Source organism: Micropterus dolomieu, linkage group LG11 (assembly GCF_021292245.1).
Source record: "Micropterus dolomieu isolate WLL.071019.BEF.003 ecotype Adirondacks linkage group LG11, ASM2129224v1, whole genome shotgun sequence".
Classification (NCBI taxonomy): Eukaryota; Metazoa; Chordata; class Actinopteri; order Centrarchiformes; family Centrarchidae; genus Micropterus; species Micropterus dolomieu.
In genome coordinates this window covers 21,956,402-21,981,635 of record NC_060160.1, presented here as the reverse complement: position 1 = coordinate 21,981,635, position 25,234 = coordinate 21,956,402, and the positions used below count along the sequence as shown (strand labels likewise).

The window sequence follows — 25,234 nt, the reverse complement described above, 5'->3', positions numbered from 1 at the left end:
TGTGGGTAATCTTGATGTTCATTTTAGTGGCCACTTTCTGCCTCTCCTCCTTTCTGGCCTGAGGTGTTACTTAGATGTTTGGACCATTAAAGTTTGCTGTGTGTGGTTACTTCCTTCCTTAACTGTATTATGAACATTGACGGCCTCAGAGGTGTTGTTCCATTTGTCCCTCCAGATGTTTATTAGGAAAAATTGCATCATCTGCATACAACTGCAGCTCTGGATTAATGCATAGGCCAATAAACAGTTGGGAAAAATTTTGGGACAAGTTTTCAGTCAAATGGGCTTAATAGTGTTATCAGTTTAAGTAAAACCTCAAAATGTATATTGGTGATTTGAGATGGGCTATCTTTTAAATGTATCACATGGCAGATGCCTCACTGTAGTTCTATAACTTGATCCCTTTGACTTTGTACATATACATATTCTGGTATGCTGATTGAGCAAGATTTCTATTGTGCATGTTGTTAACTTTTTTTTATCAAATAGAAAAATTATATGTAAATGTCATCGTCTTCATCTCTGCAGATCATTCACATGGGCTGGGCATGTGAAAGCCCAGAGGGCAGCACTGCTGTTAGGACTTCAGCATTCAAGTACCTGGCATTGAGAGGACCATATTTTCATATCTTCAGAAGTCCCCCGGTAATTAGTCTTTCATCATTTTCAGATCTGATAAAACTTCATTTCTCATTCAGATCTCTATAAAACCTTTTCAAAGAAATATTAGGTCTTAATTTTAAGATGATTTGAAATGGTATTGTCCAAAATCTAAAGCATATCACATTTGCCCTCGTAACTTAAACTCATATTAGTACCGTGGATTCAGCTCAGCATCATGATTTGTTCAGGTCCTTTTTTTGAACGTGTTTTTGTACACAAGTGTGATGATTTTATGCTGCTGCTCACTGATCTGTGATTATCCCCCACTGTGCTGCATGGTTTGTTTTTGAAACAAGTTGGCAGCATCTGTGAAATACTGTATGCTTCAGTTATAATTGAATACGAGAAGACAGACCTGCAGTAACTGGTGATGAATTTATATTTGTTGTGATCATGGCTGACTGTTATGTGGCAATGAAGGGTTATACATGGTTATTTTCATTTTTTACAATAAGATGTTAAGTAGATCTTTAAAGATGTTTCAAGACTTGATTTATGCCATGTCTGAGGATAAAGTATTCAAGGCCCCTAGTACACGTCCAATTGTGCACCTTTTCGACCTTGAGTTTACAGATTTTATTCTAGTCAAACTCTATTCTTGCTGATTTCACCTTAATCTGCTTGAAGGTGTATTAATCAGTAAAATTAGCTGATTCTGTCTTCTGTTAAATTACATTTACCAGCCCAACGTTACTATTGCCACTCCACCATACAGTGCTAGAAAATATTGCTAAAAACGGTCTTAATGTAGCATGATCTTGCTGATAGTTTCAGCCAATCACTCGTTGCGTATGAATTGTGGTTGCGTATGAATTGTGTCCCTGTGGACATTCAAAACAGTGCTCCCTCTGTGACAATGGAAAAAAAACAGTATAGTAGGTGCAAGATCAGCTTTGCTGAAATGTAAAGTAGTGAGTGTACAGCTTGTATAACGGTGTAAATTTGCTGTGCTCTCGATATAACACATCACACAGCCATTAATGTCTAAACCACTGGCAACAAAAGTGAGTACACCCCTAAGGGAAAATGTCCAAATTGGGCCCAAAGTCTTAATATTTTGTGTGGCCACCATTATTTTCCTGCACAGCCTTAACCTTAAGCATCACAGGTTGCCACTGGAGTCCTCTTCCACTCCTCCATGACGACATCACGGAGCTGGTGGATGTTAGACCTTGCCGTCCTTCACCTTTGGTTTGAGGATGCCCCACAGATGCTCAATAGGGTTTAGGTCTGGAGATATGCTTGGCCAGTCAATCACATTTACCCTCAGCTTCTTTAGCAAGGCAGCGGCCGTGTGGGAGGTGTGTTTAGGGTGGTTATCATGTTGGAATACTGCCCTGCAGCCCAGTCTCTGAAGAGAGGGGATCATGCTCTGCTTCAGTATGTCACAGTACATGTTGGCATTCATGGTTCCCTCAATGAACTGTACCTCTCCAGTGTTGGCAGCACTCATGTAGCTCCAGACCATGACACTCCCACCACCATGCTTGACTGTAGGCAAGACACACTTGTCTTTGTACTCCTCACCTGGTTGCCGCTACACACGCTTGACACCATCTGAACCAAATATGTTTTATCTTGGTCTCATCAGACCACAGGACATGGTTCCACTAATCCATGTCTTTAGTCTGCTTGTCTTCAGCAAAGTGTTTCAGCTCTTCAACCTCTGCAGCAATGCTGGCAGCACTCATACGTCTATTAACCTCTGGATATGACACTGAGCACGTGCACTCTTCGTGAACTTCTTTGGTGGACCATGGCGAGGCCTGCTCTGAGTGGAACCTGTACTGTTGAACCGCTGTATGGTCTTCGCCACCGTGCTGCAGCTCAGTTTCAGGGTCTTGGCCATCTTCTTAAAGCCTAGGCCAAATGTAGAGCTTCAATTCTTTTTTCAGATCCTCAGAGTTCTTTGTCATGAGGGACCATGTTGAACTTCCAGTGACCAGTATGAGGGAGTGTGAGAGCGATAACACGAAATTTAACACACCTGCTCCCCATTCACGCCTGAGACCTTGTAATACTAACAAGTCACATGACACCTGGGAGGGAAAATGGTTAATTGGGCCCAATTTAGACATTTTCACTTAGGAGTGTACTCACTTTTCTTGCCAGCAGTTTAGACCTTAATGGCTGTGTGTTATTTTGAGGGGACAGCAAATTTACACTGTTATACAAGCTGTACACTCACTACTTTACATTTCAGCAAAGTGTAATTTCTTCAGTGTTGACAAAAATGTAATGGATGTATTCACTTTTGTGAGATACATTTAATGTGTTTTTTTTAATGAGTTTTTCCAAACTTGTGCCAGTACTTATATTTTAAGACTATAGCCAATGATAGGCAATACATATCCAATAATGACAGTATCTTCACATTTTGACCTGTTTTGGACAAAAAGTATTCAGTGACGCCTACTGTCATGACATCTGAGACACCAGAATTAAATCTATTATGTAATAAACAGGGTTAGAATTGAGAACAGATAAAATATACACTGAAACTAAACTTCTCCTATTTACATGTGGTCTGAGAGAAATCCGAATTGGCCATTATATGATAATGCAGGTCCAGGATCAGCATAAAATGTTTATGCCTGGCTGCCAGGGCTGGTGAACAAAGGAGGGTAGCCTTTGTGTTGTGGTTGTATGCTATATGACACAAGCTCAGTTCTCCCATTAGTATAGAAACCACAGTGGTCCAAAATGTGCATCTCTTTCATCGTCTTACTTCATTTGGCAAATGATTCGGCAGGTTAATCACATTTACTCTCTGGACGCTGTGATATGCAGTGCCAAGGTAGGGTGTGCACATTATGGGCTGTTCAGTCTCTGTTGGCCTTTCCTGCCTCCTATTGAAGAGCTTTCGTCACCCTTTAACATTATTTGACAAGCTATTGTGGCTCACCTTCTCCATTTTGAAGGTTCCCAAGCAGACTTTTGTGTGAGAGACTACAACAAGTTTTCAATCACCAAAGCTGCACATTAAGAACAGACTTCGGCCTGTGTGTTTGGGGCCTTGTCTAAGTGACAAGCATGTCCTTTCAATCTTTGTGAAGTTTTATAAACGGTAACATATAAACGGAGACCAAGTCCGGTCTCGAAGAACTAGAACACTAGTTTTTACACTTTGTGTTTTTTACAGATGGAGCAAACAAGATATAATTTGTAACATGAGAGTGGTGTCGAGCTGCTTATTTCACTTTCTGCCAGAAAGCAAATAAGTGTATTTCCCAAAATGTCAAACTATTCCTTTTAAGATGGGTCTGCTTTTCGCTCACGAGTTCTATGACGTTGAGCTAAGACAGTTGGCCAGCGGCAGTCCATTTCCTCCGGAGAATTCTGCCAACCCTGCCCTTAGACATGTCACTAACACCAGCCTCTCTGGAGAAAATCTAGCGCTTCATCTTGCCAGGATAATGTGAATGCTTTATGCAACTCTATCTATCCATGCGGAGTGTAGGTGTATGTGGATTATGTGCCTGTTGTGGACCAATGCATTGCATCTTCTGTTCTGTATTCTCCAGTTTGCTTGAGTCCCCAGCACTGGCTCACAGATAAGTTCCTCTGTGTCGCATATTACACGGCTGCCCTATACGGCACATATTGGAATTCGCTCTACATCGATGCTGTGGGTCAGATTAGAGATGGTCTCTCCAGCCGTTTGTTTCTATGGCAGGGGCAAGAGTCTGGCCTTGTATAAGCCGAGACTCTCAAACTGAGCTTGTTGATACCATCAAACAGGTTTGTGTGGAGGCGGGGCTGCCTTTCCTTCTGCAAGGGGCATCACCACAGCATAGATAAAACTATCGCTATTGAAGATTTTTCAGCGGCATTGTGGGTGAAGCCTGTATTTTCTTTAGGGAGTTATCAATGTTGTGTACAAAAGTATGCAAGTCCTTGTTGGATTTAAAAGGTAACTTATTCAAAACACAGCTGTAAGTAATCTGCTTTAATAAATATTGCTCTTTGTAAACCATCATCAACATTTCTACAAAACTACTTCTTAACATAAGGGAATGGCCTTAATAAATCATATATGTTACACAAGTTGTCTAAATGCTGCAGGAAATGTCACAGATGTCTCCTTTAAGCTGAACATGCCACAGGCACAGAAATGCAAGATTGTTTCTGATGCAGAAAACTAAAGTCTCTGAAGTTGAGGAACCCCACCCCCACTGCATTTAACAAGCATGCAGGGCAGTTATACAATAAAGTGTTGTTTTACTTGATGCAGTTGTGTTGGTGAGAGAAGTCATTTTGACAGATTACATTAAATATAATGGATGCATTGTGGAGTCGTCAAAATGATGGTTCCATGAACTGAAAGCATTGTGCAGCTGGTGGGCTGTGAAATGCCACCAGCTGCTTTTATAGAAATAAGGCAGTAGCCAATATCCCCAAGGTAGAGCAGACTTTTATATCCACCAGGATAGCATTAGTGCATGTGCTTTAATGAAACACGCCCTGGAAAACAAAGTCTGAGTAGCCTCTTGTCGGTCTCAGTTAGTGCGCTCACTGCTCAGTGTAGCATGCTGCAAACTTTTAGCACGGTCATTCATTTTAACCTGGGGATATTTGAAGCACCACTCTAATAATTCTTTTACGCCACAGAAATGACGTGTTTATGATCCACGTCTGCGACCCTGCTCAAGAACCTGAGGTTATAAAGGGTAACTTTAATGCTGTGATTCTACACAGTAAGCTATAGTCACGCTGTAAAATTTATGCAAATTCATTTTACATGCAACGTTTCAAACTTAATGGCAGGGAAATAGTTTTGCTTCCCCCACACGATGTGGGGGGAATGGCAGGATGCTGGTTTAGATTAGGAAACTGTTATAAGATGGTACATTCTGAGTTAACCACACACTGTAGAATCAGTGGCATCTTTTAAATCAATTCTCAAAAAGCTTTTTTTTAAAGATTTTTATTAATGCTAACACATCGTTTTTTATTTATTATTATTGTATATTATTGTTGTGTATTTTATTCCACTTTATTTTGTAATATTTTAGTTTTCTGATTTTATTTGACTCATTGCAGTTCTGAATGTTTAAATCATGGTTCAATAATGTAAAGCACTTTATTACGTTGTTTTTATCCATTATTACTTCATCAACCACTGTCTATAGTAAAACACGTGTAATGTGGGATCTTTCAATGACTACCTTTCTCCTTGAGCTACTTTCCTGGGCACGCCCTGGTTATTGTGTTACTTCAATAGTACTGTGTGTCTAAACATTTCTACACTTTCTACACACTTATATACACGTTATACCTTTGGGATACCCAAGTGTTTGTGATTAATGTGTGTTACCTTCTTGATGTACATTTTCTACCTGTGGCAGAGTGCAGCAGGATAAATCCACTGACACTGGCAGTCATCCAGGCATTCACAGAACTAAACTACCTACCTTGCTTTCATTTACATTTTGCATTTGGATAGGGAGGTGCTTCTAACAAGTGCAAAAAAGTTGTTTTGATATGCTCCCTTTTCATCTCACGTTCCTTGATGTATTTTTTTTTTTTTTCTCAGATCGGTGCCGCTGATTGGGGACAAGCTGAAACAACATATCACCTCTATGAGGTTCTTTTCAAGGTCCACAAGGTATGTTAAGAGGAGGGTGAGCTGCACATTTGATCACTGCAGTTTATATATATATTATAGGTGGCTGTTTTATTCCCCTCGGCTTTAGCAGATAGTATGGTGTTTCAGGGAGCCTACTAAATATTATTATTATTATTATTACTAAATAGGACTCTCTTGACCTGAGGTGATACTCCTGATCCACAAACCAGGAAATGTACACACTGAAAGTTTTTCATTTATCCCGAGAATTAAGGAATGTACTCTTCATTCAACCAACTGAATTAATCATTAAAAAAGTGAAGAGACAGCAAAACCCATTTCCCCAGCATGTAATAATTAGAATTTTGTGTTACAGCTGTGGATGGCAGAGGACTGCTGGCTCCAGGCAAGGCTCTACTTGGGGCTGGAGCATTCTCCTGAGCAGCAGGACAATGAGTCTCTGAGCTTCAGTATTCTGGTCGGCCACGGCCAGAGCCATACCTTCAGGGTAGAGCTGGCCACTGACCTGGCTATCTGGGAGAAGTCCTTCCAAAGAGCTGTGTTCTTGGAAGTGCAGCGAATACGAGTGAGTATTTCTATATATAACACTGTGCTAAACTAAAGGACCTACCTGCTTTAGATCGTGTCATTTTCAAACTTTGATGAATACTTAAGGAGTTCTCAAAGCAGGAGAGCCTGTGACAACATTTTCCAAATCCTCAAAGGGCGACATGAAGCATGTGATGTTTGCTGAAAATAAGACCACGGCACTACTTTGTGTGCTTTAATTTTAGTTTTTAGAGCCAGAAGGCAGATAAGTAGCATCAACAGCCCTGATGATTGGACAGAGTCTCAGGATAAAACATTGTGGTTCTCAACCTTTTTGGTGTCAAGGACCACAAAATTCATACACATCAGGCCACGGAACCATATTTGAAAATATAAACTATTCCATAACTGTCTTTATTGTAGATTGGTACATTGACAGTGAAGAGTGTGAAACCTATAAACGGAATAGTCATTCTCTCATTGTGCTAACTTGAATTGAAATAAAAGTGATATTAAAATATTCCCCATATTTCTGGGCACCCCTTGGAAACCCTGGATCCAAGGTTGTAAACCGCTGTTATAAGGTATTTATTTCTTATTGACTTATTGAATTGCATTTTAGACACAGCTACACTGGACATTACCTACACCTAAATAACAAATTATATATCCATCCCTGCAGTCTGCATACAATGAAATATTAAATACAACATTAGATACAACACAATAAGACACAGAAAATATAGTAGTACAGAAAATGAGTAGTACTATCAAAACAACAATCAACAATCAAAAATATAATAAAGAAAACGTAAGCTAAAAGTTGGTATTCATTCTCTTTTCTGAAGATGCTTTGTCAAAAATATTTGAAACCCACACACAGTTTCAGGAAGTGTATTCCATTAACACATAAGCTGTTTGTTTGTGCTTTTGGTCAATAGAACCTTCCCTCCTGCTGTATATTTAGTAAAATAGTTATGTGTGTCATTACAAAAGTCATTTTTTGTACAAAATGTATGGGGTCGGCGTTATTATGATACTTTTGATTAAAAACAACTCGTCATAATACAGTAATCTTCTTTTAACATCAAGCCTGTAAAAACTTTAATTACGGCAACAACAATTGATTTAAAGAACCACGTGAGTTGGTTTTGTTCCACAAACAACACCATTTGTTTGAGACACATTCAAAACAAATTATTCTAACAAATAGCTGGAGAGCTGAAGTCAGTTGAAGTTTTCTTGTTTTGTCTTAAGGGCAACACATATAGACGATATATGTTAGAACACCTGCACCTGTTGGACTCCTGGTAGGTCTGCACACCTGTTTCCCCAGCGCTAATTAGTGTTGTAGTTCTCGAGATGGGTCTTGGTCTTGAGACACATTATTTTGAAGGTCTTGGTCTCTTCTTGGAATCAACCGCATTAGTGCGCGGTGTTGTCACGGTCTCAAACATAGAGGACTCAGGATTTTATTTCAAGACCAGTCAAGAATGCAACTGTGGGGAACATTGCCTGTGAATTGTTTGATTTATTTGTTAACATCCTTACTTTTATTGGATGTAAAACTAGTAGTGAGTGTGTGAATATTAAGTGCTGTACATATTAACTTACCTGTGTTCAGTACATTATATGTTTCAGGACACTAGTTTCAGTTGCATACTAGCAATTTGCCACCTTGCTAGGTGCACATGCTAAATAATTTACGTAACATATTGAGGGAAGTAGCTAATGCGGTCTTTGTGAGAGATTGCGGGGGACAGGCCATGTGGTGAGAACTTGAATTACGTTACATTTTTTGACGACGAGATGGGCCTCATGAAGCTATGTTGTTAATGTTTAGTTACATCAACCTAAGCTAATGTCAGTTGCATACAGCTCCCAATATTAAAGCTACGCACTGTGGTACCGTTCCCTCATTTGGGTGAGAAAGCTAGCCTAGAGATGTGACAACACAGAGTTGAGACCAAGTAATGCGCCTCCACTTTTGGAAAAATGTACATATTAAATCGGTTGCTCTGTATGGCCATAGGCACATGGCACATTACTTTGAGAGTGCTAATTTTGATTTTGAATACACATTTGCAGATCAAATATGAAGGATCAAACATGGAAGACAAGAGTTATGTAGAAAATGTAATGTTTGTACAAAGAAATTGTGTTGGAGTGTTGAATAAAGATGGTTAAGTTGATTTCAGCTCTTAGTGTGTGTATGTTGGTGTTTTTATGGGAATGTGGAACTTTGAGGTCAATTTTAGAAGTGCTTATGATCATGTTCCACATTTTATCGTGTGTCATGTAGTGTGGTGGCATTGGTCATGGCCTTGACTTGGTCTCAACTGCTCATGGTCTTGGTCTTGTCTCAGCCTCGATACATTCAAAACAAAAAGTCATTTTTCTCACTTTTGCTTCCCAACCTTGCCACTGTACCACAGCTCAGCAATGTTTTTAATTATATTTCAATAGTTATTTACTTTAGGGGGACGTTTTGCATTTCTAAACAGCTACTGGTGTTTTATTGTTCTGATTGTGGTCAGCTGTGTTTCATATGCGTGCAAATTTTCAGAGATTTTGTCTGTGAGTGTGTGACGCTGGCTAACTAATGCCTGGTGTGAGGTGCACTTCATATTTGTACTTTATTCACTCAATGCTAAACCTTGATCCACAGGGTGAATACTACTACCATCTTGGCTAATGGTGGAATACCGTATATCAGCAGAATCATATTTGTGTTGCACTGAAGGCGTTTTTAGATGGTCTGTCTACCAGAGCATTTCTGTAGTGTGTGTGTGTGTGTGTGTGTGTGTGACACCAAGAGAAAAAGAGAGATTTTTATATTAAAACTGAGATGCAGACTGTGGGTTTGATTAGGCTTTTATCTCACACGCAGTGGGTCAATTTGTATCCTGTTTTAGTCTCTTTCATACTTCTGAGGATTTATATAAATATTAATATGAATAAGCAGAAAAGTTATTAAAGAAAAAAAAAACTTACCAACCATTATATAACCTGGTTAGTTTTTCTTATGAATAACAATGTTGCTTACACTCTAATTAACCACAGTAAGTTTGAAAAGATTTTGTTAAATTGTTTAAATCAGTGCTGTCCCTTCCTACCAATTTAATGCTTCATCAGTGAGAAATGATTGCACGTGATGAAAAGTCTTTTCTTTGAAACATTATAGGCTTTGTGCTTCTTAATTTTTTTTTTCTTATTAAGAAATGAATTGAGTTTAAAATCGAAAGCTAGGCAGTTACCTGTTTTCCATAAATGTTATTGTGAGTTCTGAAGTATTTAGCTTTAGTAACCTAAAGAATTAGTTCTCACATCAATGAGCCATTAAATTGCCTCTGAAGCAAATATGTTTCAAGAGTAAAGGCGGTCAACTCTTGTCAAGAGTGCATTGTTAAGCAATTCTCACTAGCAGCTGTCTCATATTCATCAAGAGGCTTAAACATGAACACCTCTAGGAAAAAGGGGGAGGGGCATATATACAGATGCATATATATGCATACATAATAAGACACACAAACCAATATTACAACTAAGACAACAAGAAAAATAATTATAGTTTTAATTGTAATAGTAAAAATACAAAAAAATTAATGTAAGTAAAGGACAGAAAGGGATACAGTAATTGAAGTATAGTAGAAAATGATACATTATGGAAGTTGTATTGGAAAATGTACTTAGAAATAAACCTGATTCTAATTCTGAGGGGTGACATTACATAACAGAACTACAAAAGTGTTGATCATGCTCTGATAGCCAGATGTTTCTTTTATTTCCCCTCAACTTCCTCTTTTCTCTTCCTCCTCTCTGCCTGTCACACATTTCACATCTTCTATGGTATGACGTGTATTATTAAAATGCTAAAAATTACAATGTATTACATTGTTTAAATCCGATCTGAACAGCTTCTGTCTCCAGTATGTATGTATGTAGGGATAAACCGTTACAGTCCATCCAGACGGTCCTGCCACAGCTGTTATGAGTTGCAACACTATAGCAAATATTAGTTAAAAACTTTTCTCTGAAACAGTTATGGAAAACACACACAGAATTCACCCAAGGGTAAAGTATTTGCAGCAAACTCCAGGTCTGAATAGTGGACAACTCAACACAAGCCTTTGTGTGATCAGCCTTTCACCATCACTGTTAGGTTCTGTCCTATTTCGTTCTTCCATCTGAGCAGAATTACTTAACTGAAAATGATGTTTCTTTTAGTCAATGTTTAGACAAAGATGAAGAAGAGCTAAATTGGTAGACATGAATTTTTTGAAACAAGAGTCCCCTAATGGAAGTAAACGCAATCACAAGCACAGACGTTGGACTCCTTGCTTAAAGCACAACTGTAATCATTTGCGGGAATTGTATCCTATTATGTCTGTAGTATCAGTGGTTTTTCCTTTTGAGCTTTTTAAAGCTTCCAAATATAGCCATGATCACACATTGTATTCAGGAATTGAGAAAGTATGCCATATGTCAGGTCAGACTCTTCATGAAATGGCCAGCGGTGCCTTTTATAATTTTTCCCAATTCCCACCCTTTCACCCCTTAAGTGCGGCCAACCAAGGATAAAGACTAAAAATGCTATGGAGCCTGAGGGCTTTGGTGCTCAGGACCCTTAAGTAGGGACATTTATAAATATTACAAAGCAGAGCACCTGTCAGAATATATTCGAATCACTAGCAGACTGAAATCCTTTCCGGGTCAACATGGGAGAAAAGATATAATTAAATGGCTTCCTATTTCCCAATATGTCATTTGGAATAGTGTAAGCGTATCATACCAGCAAGCAGTGTGCTTGACTCTGCACTGGCTCTTTAGCAAAAACCATCAATCTGAAAGTCTTAGGAACCATGTATAATCCCTTTTATGTTTGGAGAGCTCATGTGGTCACTGAGAGTTCAGAGTCATAAATCTACCGGACTCAATTACATTCATCCAGTCAATTCTGCACATGCTAATTCCTACAGCTTAAAAATGCTTAAATGTAGAGTGGGCCTGTTTTGTATAGAGCATTTTTATGAGTAAGTGAAACTAAATACATGTAGATGAAATTACTATCTGCAAGGCAGTGCACGTCCGACCGGATTGGAGCTTTTTGTTATGATTTTGCAACAAAGCACCACCTAGTGGCTGTTCGATGCCAACATTTGTGCAGAGTGGCACGGGAAACTACCCATTACTAACTAAGTTTTGTGTTATTCAGACAGACCTATGGGAAGATATGAGATCACTTCATTTGTAGAGCCACCTTGGTGCCAAATTTTGCACAGAGCCTTGTTGGGGCGTGTACAGGTACTGCCCAAGTTTCGTGATATTACATCACTTCCTGTTAACTATAGCTAAAAGTCACTTTAATTATAGCGCCACCTCCTGGTGGACATTTAATTTTTTTTTTTACAGGTGTTTGCAGCAGTCAACACTGCCCTTGTGAATTTCACTTTCACATATTTTCTGCTGTAGGCTGCAGTATGACTTTTACCACGCAGCCTTGCGTCCTTGGCCCCCAGAGTTTTTTCCCACCAGTTGTAATGAAATTGTCTCACTGGTCTTAGCCAACGAGTTTCCTGGGGCAGTTCTATTCATAAAAAAACATACTGTTAAATTTATGCAGTTTCATATAAATTTAATGAAACCACAGTTCACAGCGGTGTGATGTTAAACATAGGTTACCAAGGGAAACCCGGAGGCGTTAAAAAAAGGTAAACAAACATAGAAGGGGCAGCTACAAGAAAAATAAGTTTACATGTAAGTGTATGATGCTGTTTTGAAGAAAAAGAGTAAATTTATTATTTGAAAATTACAGTTTGTCCCCAAGTATTTTTCAAATAATAAATTTACTCGGCAAGAGCCTGGAATATGTTCAAATCAGACTGTCGGCCACTTCAGTGCCTTGGCCATAAATAAAGTAAAACATTTAAAAAGTCCCAAATCCACAATTAAATAACTGCCTGTGTTGGGCAAATTACTGTAATTTGTAATAAGTTACTAGTTACTTATTACTCCTTTAAAAAGTATTAATATTGCTTTACTTTTTACTGGGTGATAAAAGTAACTAGTTACAGTGCTCATTACGTTACTATATTACTTTTACTACTAGAGACTAGGAGAAGTAACGATAACACTACCTGCTACTTATAGAATTAATACACATATAACAGCAGAAAGAGAGAGCAAACAACGATGTGTGCAGGTGTGTAGTAACACACCTGCACACATTGTTGTTTGCCATTTTACTCACTCAACTGTCTGAACCAAGTGGAAAGCTTCCGGCAAACTGATGCGAACACTGAAGTCCCTTAAACCTGCATTCTATCAAATGGCCAGCTGGGGGCGACTCTTCTGGTTGCAAAAAAGTCAGGCTCCAATAGAAAAAATGGTACAATTACCCTACTTCTCAGCCGAATAATTACCCCAGTCAACACTTTCCTAATGAGTTTATGGTCACAATCACTAGTTTCATGTCTTCTTCAATACAACATGATGTTCATTTAATAAATTATGGTCCCATTTAGAGGAAAATAGACCATAAAGCAGAGTATGCTTCAGGGTCGGATTATCTACGATTAACAAGCCGTTACCATGGCAACCTGTCAATCAGGCTAGAGTGAGTCATACCCACGGCACTGTGTAAATTTAACCATTGCCGTTGAAAAAGCTTATTAGGAGTTGGCTGTTCACTTTCTCTGGTGAGTACATTTAGTTTTAAGACTGTTGTTTGCTAGACAAAATTGTCAGCCCTGTTAAAATGACAGTCAACGTGAATTACAGATGCACTTAACTAAGCAAGCTAGCTAGCTCCGCACGGAGCCATTAGCTCCGCCGTCTCATCCAAATATGGTCACGTCCAGTGCCGCTGGTTGCAAAAAATCAACATGGCGGTGCCCTATCAGCTAAACCCAAGGCTTCAAAACAGCAGTCCACAAACGTCCACTTCTTGTATACAGTCTAGGGGGGAACAGCATTCTCTGAGCGTAAAGTCCTCCACAATCTGCTCTAGGTTCAGCTTCTCATTCATTCTTAAAACACAATGTAACCAGTCCACTTAACCTCTCTGTCCGACTGCAGTCCTCAAAGATTTACGATTTTAGCTGAAAGACACTCTGCTGAAGAACATGTAGGTTTCCAGCGTGTCAGTGTAAGTAAGTGCTCTGCCTCCTGCAGCCACTTCAGCAGCAGCTGCTGATTTGGCTCCTTTCTTTAGTTCCGTTATCATACAGTTTGACATGACTTTAAGTAAAATTACAAATAAACCAAAAAACACAAGCAAACCAAAACTTTGTTACAGTAAAAATAGTAAATATAATTTGTTACATCCACCCCTGCTAATGGTCAAAGGGGGCAGCAGTAAGACCATTCCAGCTCAGTGCACCTAAATAAAGTGAAGATTTAATTGGCAGGAGGTGGATGTTATTGTAGTGACAATTTTACTGCAGAGGAGAATAGTTGAAATGTAAATTTTGTGGATCTCGAAATTCCCGGAATTGTGTAAGTTTACTCTAAGATCCTAGAAAATAGCAAAAAATATCAGGTTTTATGCTTATTTACATTCCATTGTAGCCCAGCTATAGCTGTTCAATTCATCAAATTTTAGATTATACATTATATGAAAACAGGATAATCAAGATGAAACAATTATTGTGCCACATTGTGTTTTTCGCAATGATACTCTTGTTGTGTCTTGTGTTATTAACCAACAACCTTTACATCTGTGGCTCTTGCCCCTATCTAAAATCCCATACTCTCTCTCAGCCAGGCTGTTGGAAAGTTTTTCACCTCAAGGCAAGATGACATGAGTTTATAACTGCTATAACTTGTTAGTCACCATTATTAGCTACACACTACAGTATTTTACAAAGCGTAAATGAGCCTATAGTGGCTAACGTGTATATGTGTGTGTGTGTGTGTATATGTATGTGTGTGTGTATATATATATATATATATATATATAATTAATTATATAAATAAATAAATAATATAACGAGTTGTCATCAACTGACTAGTTCACCTGTCACCTGCTCTGCCTCACTCCATGTGTGTGCTAAGCTCACCTATGCACACAGACGCACACCCACGTCAGTCTCACCCTGACCCCTTTTTTAGGTTGAAAATATTTTTTATAAATATTTTGGCCTCACATTGGCCTTGTGCCTTCAGTATGTATGAGGAACAAATAATTTCCCAGTTCACAACTATTACTATTCAAACTCAACAGTATCAATATTTAATTACCAAGTATGCCTGCGTTTTCTAGACGTTCACGTGTTCATGACTGGAATGGCTGAAAACTATGTTGACTTCACCAACCTGTGACCACCAGCATTCTGTGGAAGCCCGCTGTCTTGTAACAAGGAGAATCCCTGAGCAAAATATTTAATTCATGTGTTAGCAGCCACAGTTAGAAAATCAGAGTACATTGTATTTTCCTCATGCAAGGCTCTGAGGGTACCGCGCAGTGCATGATAAAAAATAAAACAAACCAAGAAAAGGGAGAATGAATGACTTTTTTTAGAACCATACATTCTGATTTTATGAGTGAGCCATTTCACAATTGTTATTTACATCCAAATCAAGGTAGTTTATTTATAATTATACAACACAAGGTTGTACAATAAAATGAAAACTTTGTAGTTCACACATAGAACTTAATTTAATGTTTAATGTAATAGACAATTCAGTATGGTTTTTTCCCCTGGAAATTTGTCTCAAAAACTTACCTTGTCTTATTTTCAGGGTCTAGCACTTTAAATGTTAATATACACCCACAACAACAGATGGTGCCAAATATCGGCTAAGTGCATGTTGCTCTCCTGACAAACAAGATTTGGTCTTCAGAAAGTATTTTTCCAAAAATTAGTCTTGAAAGAGGGGTGTCGTCTGATAATTAGGGTTGTCTTATATTTGGACCAATATGGTATTTAAGTTTGTTTGAGTCAGCTGGTGTTTAGTCAACTGGAGATAAAGTTGGCTTAACTAGATAGTTAGCTACAGCTGATAAAATCTGGCATGGATAGGTGTCATTTTAGTTGGCAAAATTGACTATTACTGGCAAGAAATGAAAAGCTTTCTTTTGTGTACCTCGGTCTGAAATCAAGGACCCATTGTTTCAAAAATTAAGAATTTTGAGAAATAAACCTGTCACTGTTAATCATTGCACAAAATGGAAAGCTTGACGTAGCAAAAGTAACAAGCTTTGCAAACAGCAATCAACAAATCAACCAAAATATAGGTGCAGAAAACAGTGGATGTGACATATGGTAGACTAATCCATGTAGGGGCCTCTATGAATGTAGAAACCTTACACTTTCATTTGCTTGGGCAAAGTTGGAGTTGAGTGGTGCAACGCTGGCCAAGTTTTCATAAAATAATGCAGTGTAGTTTAGAATAATTAATGAGAATGTTAATGACAGATGATTTGTTGGTGAAAGATCTCTTATTCATTAGTGTAATTTTAATATTAGATTGTAAACTTGGCAGTGGATCCTTAAGAAGCTGAGCATTAATTAGATTGTCCAGGTTTTGTCTCCTCTGTGCACCTTTTGCTACATGATAGATGGAATCAGTATACTAGGAAGATAAAGAGGCCCAGGATCAAAGGTTTCAGCTCTCACCAAGATAAGAATCCTGTATGAAGGATCACCCTGTAAGTGAAAGGAATAAAGTCAGTAAGTGAACTGGTTTGGATTTGTGTGTTTAGGAAATATTAATCTATTTGCATCACTTGCTGTGTCAACATCAAAGGCGGGGACATACACATTAACTGGTGGTGGGTTTTTCCAGCATAGAAGCAAAAACAAGCTGCAGGATAGATGAAGAATGGATATGTTACCCTCTTTCTGTTTTGCTGTAACAATATCAAGTCACAATGCAGAACCTCCTCTGCTGCTCCAGACAACAAAAGCTTCAAAGGGGAATGATGATATGCATATGTGTTTGAAGCTGCAGTCACACAGTTACTGTAGCTCTTAGCCAGCTAATGGGGCTGAATCCACTCTGGATGTGACATCAATGTCAGCTGTCAAGTTGTAAGCGATATTAAGCAACCAGACTGACACACATCTCAAACAATATGATCTGATGTCAAATTACTGTCAAACCTGAATGTGGGTTTAAATGTGATTAGCAAATTTTTGGATTCCAGATGCATGACATCAGACTGATGTCTAATGTGTCAAAATCTGCATTTTGGGAATAGTTGAATGTATTTTTGCATCCTGAAAACAGGCAACATACATGATTGTCCCACATTGTTAATAAATGCAGTATTTAACCCTTTAGACCCAGGCCAAAAATGTTTCCCTACTAATCCCTCTCAAGTCTTATTAGCTTGAAATATGGGTGTATTGCTCATTTTCTCTTTTGAATGACCAGGACTACCGGTATTTGAAAACATTTTTATGATGGATAATACAATATATACATAAGGAATTTAGGTTTGTCATGAATATAAATGCATCAAAATACATTTTACTAGATTTGAGTAGATGTCAAATATGTGAGCTCATCATAGAACAGTAACAGTAATCTGCAGATTTTTGGTAAAACAGGCCACAACTATGAGCTAGCAACAGCCTCATAACACAGGTGAATATTGATAAAGGGCACCATAAAACAGGGATGTGCACAGACATTTTGGGGGGCAGGGGCTCAAGTGGGGAAAAAAGGGCACTTCTTATAATTATTTATTGTTAAACAAAACATTATTTGAGTAATATATTAACACAACTCTGACTTCCTTACCAATTTATTTTAATTGCCTCACACTCATGCAGTTATTTCATACTCAAGAGATTTCTACCAAATAATCAGTTCAGGCCTTAAGTATTCACTTGGTTTGTCACAAGAGCAGGCAACAGCAAAGGAAACTATGCCACAATGTGCATGCTTTCTATCCTACTAATTTCAAATAGATATTTAGAATAAACGACTACACCAAGGAGAGGAACAATAAAAATAATTGTTTAAATACTTTTTGTTTTACAAGTAAAATCATCTCCAGCTTCACAGAAAGAAAACTTCCAAAATACACATTTAGATCATGTTTGTTTTAAACTCACCCTCCATCTGTTTGCATCTGTAGATTTCTTCTGAATTAACCAAAACTATTCTGCTTATTTAAACATAGAATTTCAGGGGAAAACGCTCTTGGTTGAAGTCATTAACTGGGGAAGTTCTATGGTGATGTGCTTGAGTTATTTTGTTTTCTTATTTACCTGCACTGCCTTAGCTTAATTAGCTGCCTAATTTGCATATCATTGCATATTATTAGAATTTTTCTATATTCACCTGTAGCATCTCCATAAAGTACAGTATGTTAGCGTGGCCATATTGCTGTAGCTAAACATTAGCAAACTTACATTAGCTAGGAGCTCATAAGTGATGCATGTTGGCAAGTCACACAAGTGAACTATATTTATCTATTGGCTAATAATCTGTAAACGTGAAGCACTGGTAGCTTAGTTTTTTATCACTACTCCCCTCCACAGAAGCCAAGAAAAACACAGCTGGGAAAGGAGCTGGGAGGAGCTGCTGCCTGCCTGGCTGTGTGTACTGCTGTGCAGAGGGAGGGAGAGAGGGCATCAAATTTCGACTTGATCCTGATATTGTGATTTATTTATTTTTTTTATTCAATAAATATATTTGTTTGACAGGGAAGATGCGTAACAGGAAAATATATATGTAAATTTGCTAATCGCCAACTGTCCAGTCTACCACTACCCCCTACCGTTTCAAAGAGCGTTGGACAGCTACAGTTGCTGACACAGCACAAAAGGTGTAGCAGACAGCAGAGAGTAGCCAGTCAAGAAATTAGGTTTCTTTAGGTAGATATATTAAGAAATTATATTTACTTACATATTCAGTAAAACCATATGTTATTGCGACTTGGCCACTGACAGATAACATGGAAAAATGTAAGCCAAGAGTGTAACATTGTCACTGTCTGCACCACAGTCCATTATAAACTACATAATAGATGAAGTTTATACAAACAGTTACAAGGGAAACATGTTTGTTCTCTCTGTGTTTATGGACCCTTGCCAAAACTGCCTGCCAACAATAAGATCTGGCCTGTGGCCAGATTACGGTGCTTTGATAGTAGAAAAAAATAAGTAAATAAGTACTTTGATAGCGGTGCTAATTGGCGTTGCCAGGTAATTTTTCCGGGGCCTTAGCCCCGAATGTTTTGACTGTAGCCCTGAATGTACCTCAACAACATCATCAAAAATATTTTCCGTATTAATATGCAATAATCTTTGTCGCAGCCTGTCTCGCAGGTCTTCAAAGAATGGAGACTACTTGCAATAATATTGCTATAGCCTATTTTGTTTGAAGTTCACGTAACGTGTTGACATTTCTGTCTAATCACAACTGTTTTCAAATTGTTGTTTTGTTTTTTTACCTCTATGAAGACCAGTGTTCTCATCTCATCCAGTACAGTCCCAGACGGGCTCTGTGTCTGTCAGGGTAGTACCCCCTTTAGACCGTCTATCAGCAGAGCAACAACACAGGGTAATGCATGAGGGGAAGGTAGATTTTGTTAAAACATTATGACTTTATTCTCATTAGTGTGATTTTATTTTCGTTATATTATGACTTTTGTCTCAAAATATTATTCTGTAATATTATGTCAGAGAGCACAGATATGTGGGAGAGATTCTGAATGTGCAGAAAGTTTTAAGCATGAGCAGAAAACCTGCTGAAACACAGGAGCCATCAAAGTCCAGGAGATCCTAATTGAATTAAAATTAATTAATTTATCATTGAGGTGAAAGGGTGCCACATGCACATTTACAGACTTTAGACTTAAGACTTTAATTCAGTCATGCCTACATGTGTGCTGACTCAGCAGGGATGATATTAAATTTGAAAAGTTGATATACAGGAGAAACATGTAATGTAACGTGTCATTTTCACCTGTCACCTGAATTTTGTGTTTCCTTTTATATAAATAAAGACATTTCCTCATTTTTTCATGGGAGGACCCGATTAATATTATCAGCGTTAATTATTAGTAGTAAATTATAAAAATCAGAATAATGTATTGATACAATTTACATAATTAAATGTAGCTCAATGATTTATGGGTAAAGTAGTTATAATGTTCAGTTTCATAAATGGCATAACAAGGTAGCAACAGAAAATGAGACAGTTAATAGAGTTGCTGTACTTTTTTTACTGTTGCTTTATAGACTTGCTTTGGGTAGGTAGGTACAATCACTACCTCTTTAGTGGTTTTTGCCTGCAAAATATAAGCATGATAAGCTTGTTAAGAGTCTGTAGCCTGCTTTACACACCTCTGAAAGAGCCGTCAGAAAATGTGATTCCCCTAAATGTTGTCTGCCTGGAGATACTGGGGAAAGGAAAAAGGTTGACGGATGCGGATCAAACACCAAAACACACACACTGCAGGACATGCCATGATGAGAGCATGAGAAACAGTCGCTGCAGAATCAATTTGTTGAAGAGAGAAAAAAAATGTTATGTCAAGGTGGGATCAAACACAGAACCTTCTAGGTGAGAGTTCTGTGCTTTTACCAACTGAGCTAACCAAACACTGTAGCAATGACTTCTAATATTATGCATTGTATTCTCACCCACCATCTAATTGTTGAAAAAATTTCTCCGATACAAAACTTATTTGTCGACCCCTGCTGTATATTATTACTACTTCTTCTTCGAAGAATTCAAGGTAGTGACTGTCTGCACAGCTGGAAGTAGTAGAAGAAGAACATAGTGACGAAACGCGCTCTGTAGCGCTGTTTGTCTGTTTTCAGCTACTGTAGAAACATGACGGAGCAACATGGCGACGTCCATGGGGGGGTGGACACACGGTTATGTAGATAAAAATGACTTCTAAGGTAATAAAAACATAATGGTTTATTATGTAAGGTCTTTATACACCACTGAAAACATTGTTATGGATCTCATATTGCATTTCTGTCAATATCAGAGATGCTCGAGAAGCATAATGAAAAGTTTACCTTTGTTTGTGGAGATTTCAACATTGATTTATTAAAATCTAATGAGCATACTAAAACATCAGAATTTGTTAATACTATGTTTAGTTTAGTTTTCTATCCATTAATATTAAAACCAACTCGAACAACTAAAGATAGTGTCTCATTGATAATATTTTCATAAACAAATCTAATGTGAAAACAAAAAGTGGACTTTCAGTAACAGATATTACTGATCATTTACCCGTTTTTACTGTGTTGGATAATGCTGAATGAGTTACATTTAAGAATGGGAAAACTAAATTTAAATTTAGTTAGATTAAAATTACCTGGAGCTATGGAAGCTATGAAAATAGAATTATTAAATTATAACTGGCAAAATGTTTGTTAAAGATTCATATAACGCATTCTTGGAAATATTTACACGAATTTATGATAATCATTGTCCTTTGAAAAAATGTAAACAAACAAAAAATAGGTTGTCACCTTGGATGACAAAGAGTTTAGAAAAGTCATGTGAAAAGAAGGACAAGCTATATATGGATTTTATTAAGTGTCCAACCAAGGAAAAAGAGGAACAGTATAAAAAATATAAAAATAGACATCAGTTCTAAGAAAGCAAAAAAAGGATTACTGTGACCAGCTATTGCAAAAATACAGACATGATATAAAGGGTACTTGGAGGGTTATCAATAAGGTAATGAAAAATCATAAAGACAGAGATTTCCCATAGTGTATCAAACATAATAACACAACAATAGAAAATTAAGAGGCTATTGTTGATGCCTTTAACCAGTATTTTGTAAATATTGGTCCAAATTTGGCTAATGAGCTACCAAAGTTTAATAAGGAATATATAGGACTCACAGTAATGCAAAGTTACAGTTAAATGGAGTTGAAATTGAAAGAGTCTATGAAATCAAATTCTTAGGTGTGATCCTAGATAATAAATTTAGTTGGAAACCACATATTGAATACATTAGAAGCAAGGTAGCAAAATCAGTCGAAATATTGTATAAAACAAAAGATCTAATAAATAAAAAAGGCTTGAGTATTATATATTCCTCCTTAGTTATGCCTTATCTGTCATACTGTTCAGAAATATGGGTAAATGCAATTAAAACAAACATAGATGTGTTAATTAAGTTACAAAAAAGAGCTATTAGACGTATTAATAAAGTAAGATATCGCGAACCAACCAACAAACTCTTTATTCAAAGTAATACCTTAAAATTCACAGATATTGTATATATAAAAATATTGGAAATAATGTACAGAGCATTTAACAAAAGTCTTCCATCTGGTATTCAGAAATGATTTAAGTTAAGAGAGGGTAGATATAACCGAAGAGGCCTGTTTATGTTTGAATGTGGAAAAGAAAGAACTAATGTAAAATCTAGATGTGTTTCAGTTATGGGTGTGAAATTATGGAATTCACTAAAAGATGATTTGAAATTATGTACTTCCCTGTTTAGCTTCAAAAGATCTTTAAAAAGAAAATTGTTAATGATTATTCAGTTAGTATGTAAATCTTGTTAATACTATGTAAAAAATGTATGTGCAGTATTGTATAATTATGTATACTGTTTTTATAATGCTGATTCTTCAGGTATATGGTTAAATAGGGTAGGCAAATATAAGCCTTGGCTTCAGCCTACTCCTTTTTTGGTTATTTCATTGTAAATTTACCAAATAAAATCAATCATTCATTCATTCAATAGATCCTCAGAAATATTACACACCGGACCTTTAAAAAAGGACCCCTAGAAAAAAGGGCAGGCACTTATGCCCCTTTTGATGTCTGTGTACGTGCTTGCCAAAAAAGATTGACATTAAGTAAATTTTACGCAGGTTTTACTTATACAGTACCATGTCATTAACCTCTTCATGGGGGTCAAGGCTCAACACCTAGAATGTGAATAGTTAGCTAAGTCATTAAAACCAATGAATAACAGAGGCAGCTATTTAGTGAACTTTATATAGCCTTATTTTCCATTAGGAACTCACTTTCTTCATAAAGTTCATATGTTGGGATTTGGTAGGGTCTGGTTATTAGCAAGAATATCAAAGATATTTACAAATATTAATAAAGTTATTAATATCACGAAATGATTAATAAAAATTAATAATTACAGGGCAGCACCCTGGAATCAGGGATCGATAACCAAATATTAAACAAATACCAAATAAATAACAGTCTCATGTAGGGTTCTGCCCACCTATAACTGAACGCGATTTCACATTAATAGGGTTGAAAGTGGAAGTCTTTAACAGTGAAGACCTGATTTTAGGGTTCATGTTAGAATTGGGTGAGGGTAAGGTTTAAGGTGAGGCGTGTAGTTGTGATGAGTAAGGTTAGGGGGAAGTGAGTGAGGAAGATGGCGGATGTGACAACATGGGTGGTTATGTTACACTCTGATCCAAAATGGTTGGTAGACCAGGACCCAAAATGGCAGATACACTCTTTCTGCCCTCAACAAAATGGCATGGAGCCCAGCTAGAGTTTAGGCTGCAACTGTAGGTCCCAGGTGTGTGTGTGTGTGTGTGTGTGTGTGTGTGTGTGTGTGTGTGTTTTTCAAGAGAAAAGGCACACAAAGCAAGGTCTACAAGATCCTGGCTACCGTGACTACATACAATTACATTACAACACAGTACCCTGCAAATGTGTCTTGTGCAGCAGAGAAGTTCTACACAAAAAAAAGGACCAATTGCAAAACAGTCTTCTCTCAAACAGCGAATTAGATGCATGTAGGACTATTCTGTCTCCACGTCCAACATGAGGTGGACAGGATCAACAGATACGTGATTGACAGTGAGATAGAAGCCTGACGTTCCACTGGATTAATGACTGTACTTTATAAGTGACTCTACACTTCTTACAAAGTCAGGTCTGCATGGGCAGTCCCCCCCCCCCCCCCCCCCCCCCCGGTCAGTATAAATGCAAACAGTATGAAATATGATAATGTAGCATTTTTTCACTCTTTAATGATGCAAATGTGGGACACAATCCTTTGGGAAACCAATGAAAGTGATGAAGGATTTCAGTTTTCTTGTGATTCTATGTTCTCCAGCCAATTAGGCTAGCCTCCTGTGGCTTCTGAGGAGCACTCAGCAGAGTCCAACTTAGGATAACCTTCAAAGTGACTGGATGTGCGCATTATATAAACATTGCTGATGGGGTAGAAGTAGGGGGTATAACTGACAAAATTGTCCAGCCTGCATTTTTCCCTCTCATGTTCCCCATTTACTTTTTTTTTTTTTCGTCTGGTCTTTTTTTGGAGATGATGAAACCCAACATGGCACTGATAAGATCTTTTAGATCACAGCAAGTAGGCAAGTTGTCATATTTCACTTTTGGGGTCTTCTAGTGTCTCGGTAAATACATATGCCATTACAAATTCAAATATCCTCTGTTTGCATATCTATCCTGAACTGCAGGTACAGTGCCTTGCGAAAGTATTTGGCCCCCTTGAACATTTCGACCTTTTGCCACATTGCAGGCTTCAAACATAAAGATATAAAACTGTAATTTTTTGTGAAGAACCAACAAGTGGGACACAATCATGAAGTGGAACGAAATTTATTGGATATTTCAAACTTTTTTAACAAATAAAAAATTGAAAAAATGGGCGTGCAAAATTATTCAGCCCCCTTAAGTTAATACTTTGTAGCGCCACCTTTTGCTGCGATTACAGCTGTAAGTTGCTTGGGGTACGTCTATCAGTTTTGCACATCGAGAGACTGAAATTTTTGCCCATTCCTCCTTCAAAAGAGCTCGAGCTCAGTGAGGTTGGATGGAGAGCGTTTGTGAACAGAAGTTTTCAGTTCTTTCCACAGATTCTCGATTGGATTCAGGTCTGGACTTTGACTTGGCCATTCTAACACCTGGATATGTTTATTTGTGAACCATTCCAGTGTTGATTTTGCTTTATGTTTTGGATCATTGTCTTGTTGGAAGACAAATCTCCATCCCAGTCTCAGGTCTTTTGCAGACTCCATCAGGTTTTCTTCCAGAATGATCCTGTATTTGGCTCCATCCATCCTCCCATCAATTTTAACCATCTTCCCTGTCCCTGCTGAAGAAAAGCAGGCCCAAACCATGATGCTGCCACCACCATGTTTGACAGTGGGGATGGTGTGTTCAGAGTGATGAGCTGTGTTGCCTTTACGCCAAACATAACGTTTTGCATTGTTGCCAAAAAGTTCGATTTTGGTTTCATCTGACCAGAGCACCTTCTTCCACATGTTTGGTGTGTCTCCCAGGTGGCTTGTGGCAAACTTTAAACGAGACTTTTTATGGATATCTTTAAGAAATGGCTTTCTTCTTGCCACTCTTCCATAAAGGCCAGATTTGTGCAGTATACGACTGATTGTTGTCCTATGGACAGAGTCTCCCACCTCAGCTGTAGATCTCTGCAGTTCATCCAGAGTGATCATGGGCCTCTTGGCTGCATCTCTGATCAGTCTTCTCCTTGTATGAGCTGAA

General features: G+C 37.8%; 1 protein-coding gene across 4 annotated transcripts in view; it reads left to right on the top strand.

Annotated features, from left to right (window-relative positions):
• sntg2 (syntrophin, gamma 2) overlaps positions 1–25,234 on the top strand; it is a 104,298-nt gene that overhangs the window by 71,947 nt on the left and 7,117 nt on the right. For 3 of the 4 annotated variants that reach the window (XM_046063204.1, XM_046063206.1, XM_046063205.1), the window contains exons 12-14: positions 529–645; positions 6,200–6,271; positions 6,609–6,818. In XM_046063204.1, coding sequence (XP_045919160.1) covers positions 529–645; positions 6,200–6,271; positions 6,609–6,818 — 399 coding nt within the window. Of the gene's footprint in view, positions 1–528; positions 646–6,199; positions 6,272–6,608; positions 6,819–8,869; positions 8,979–25,234 lie in introns of those variants that run through there. The other variant, XM_046063207.1, reaches the window with a different exon arrangement.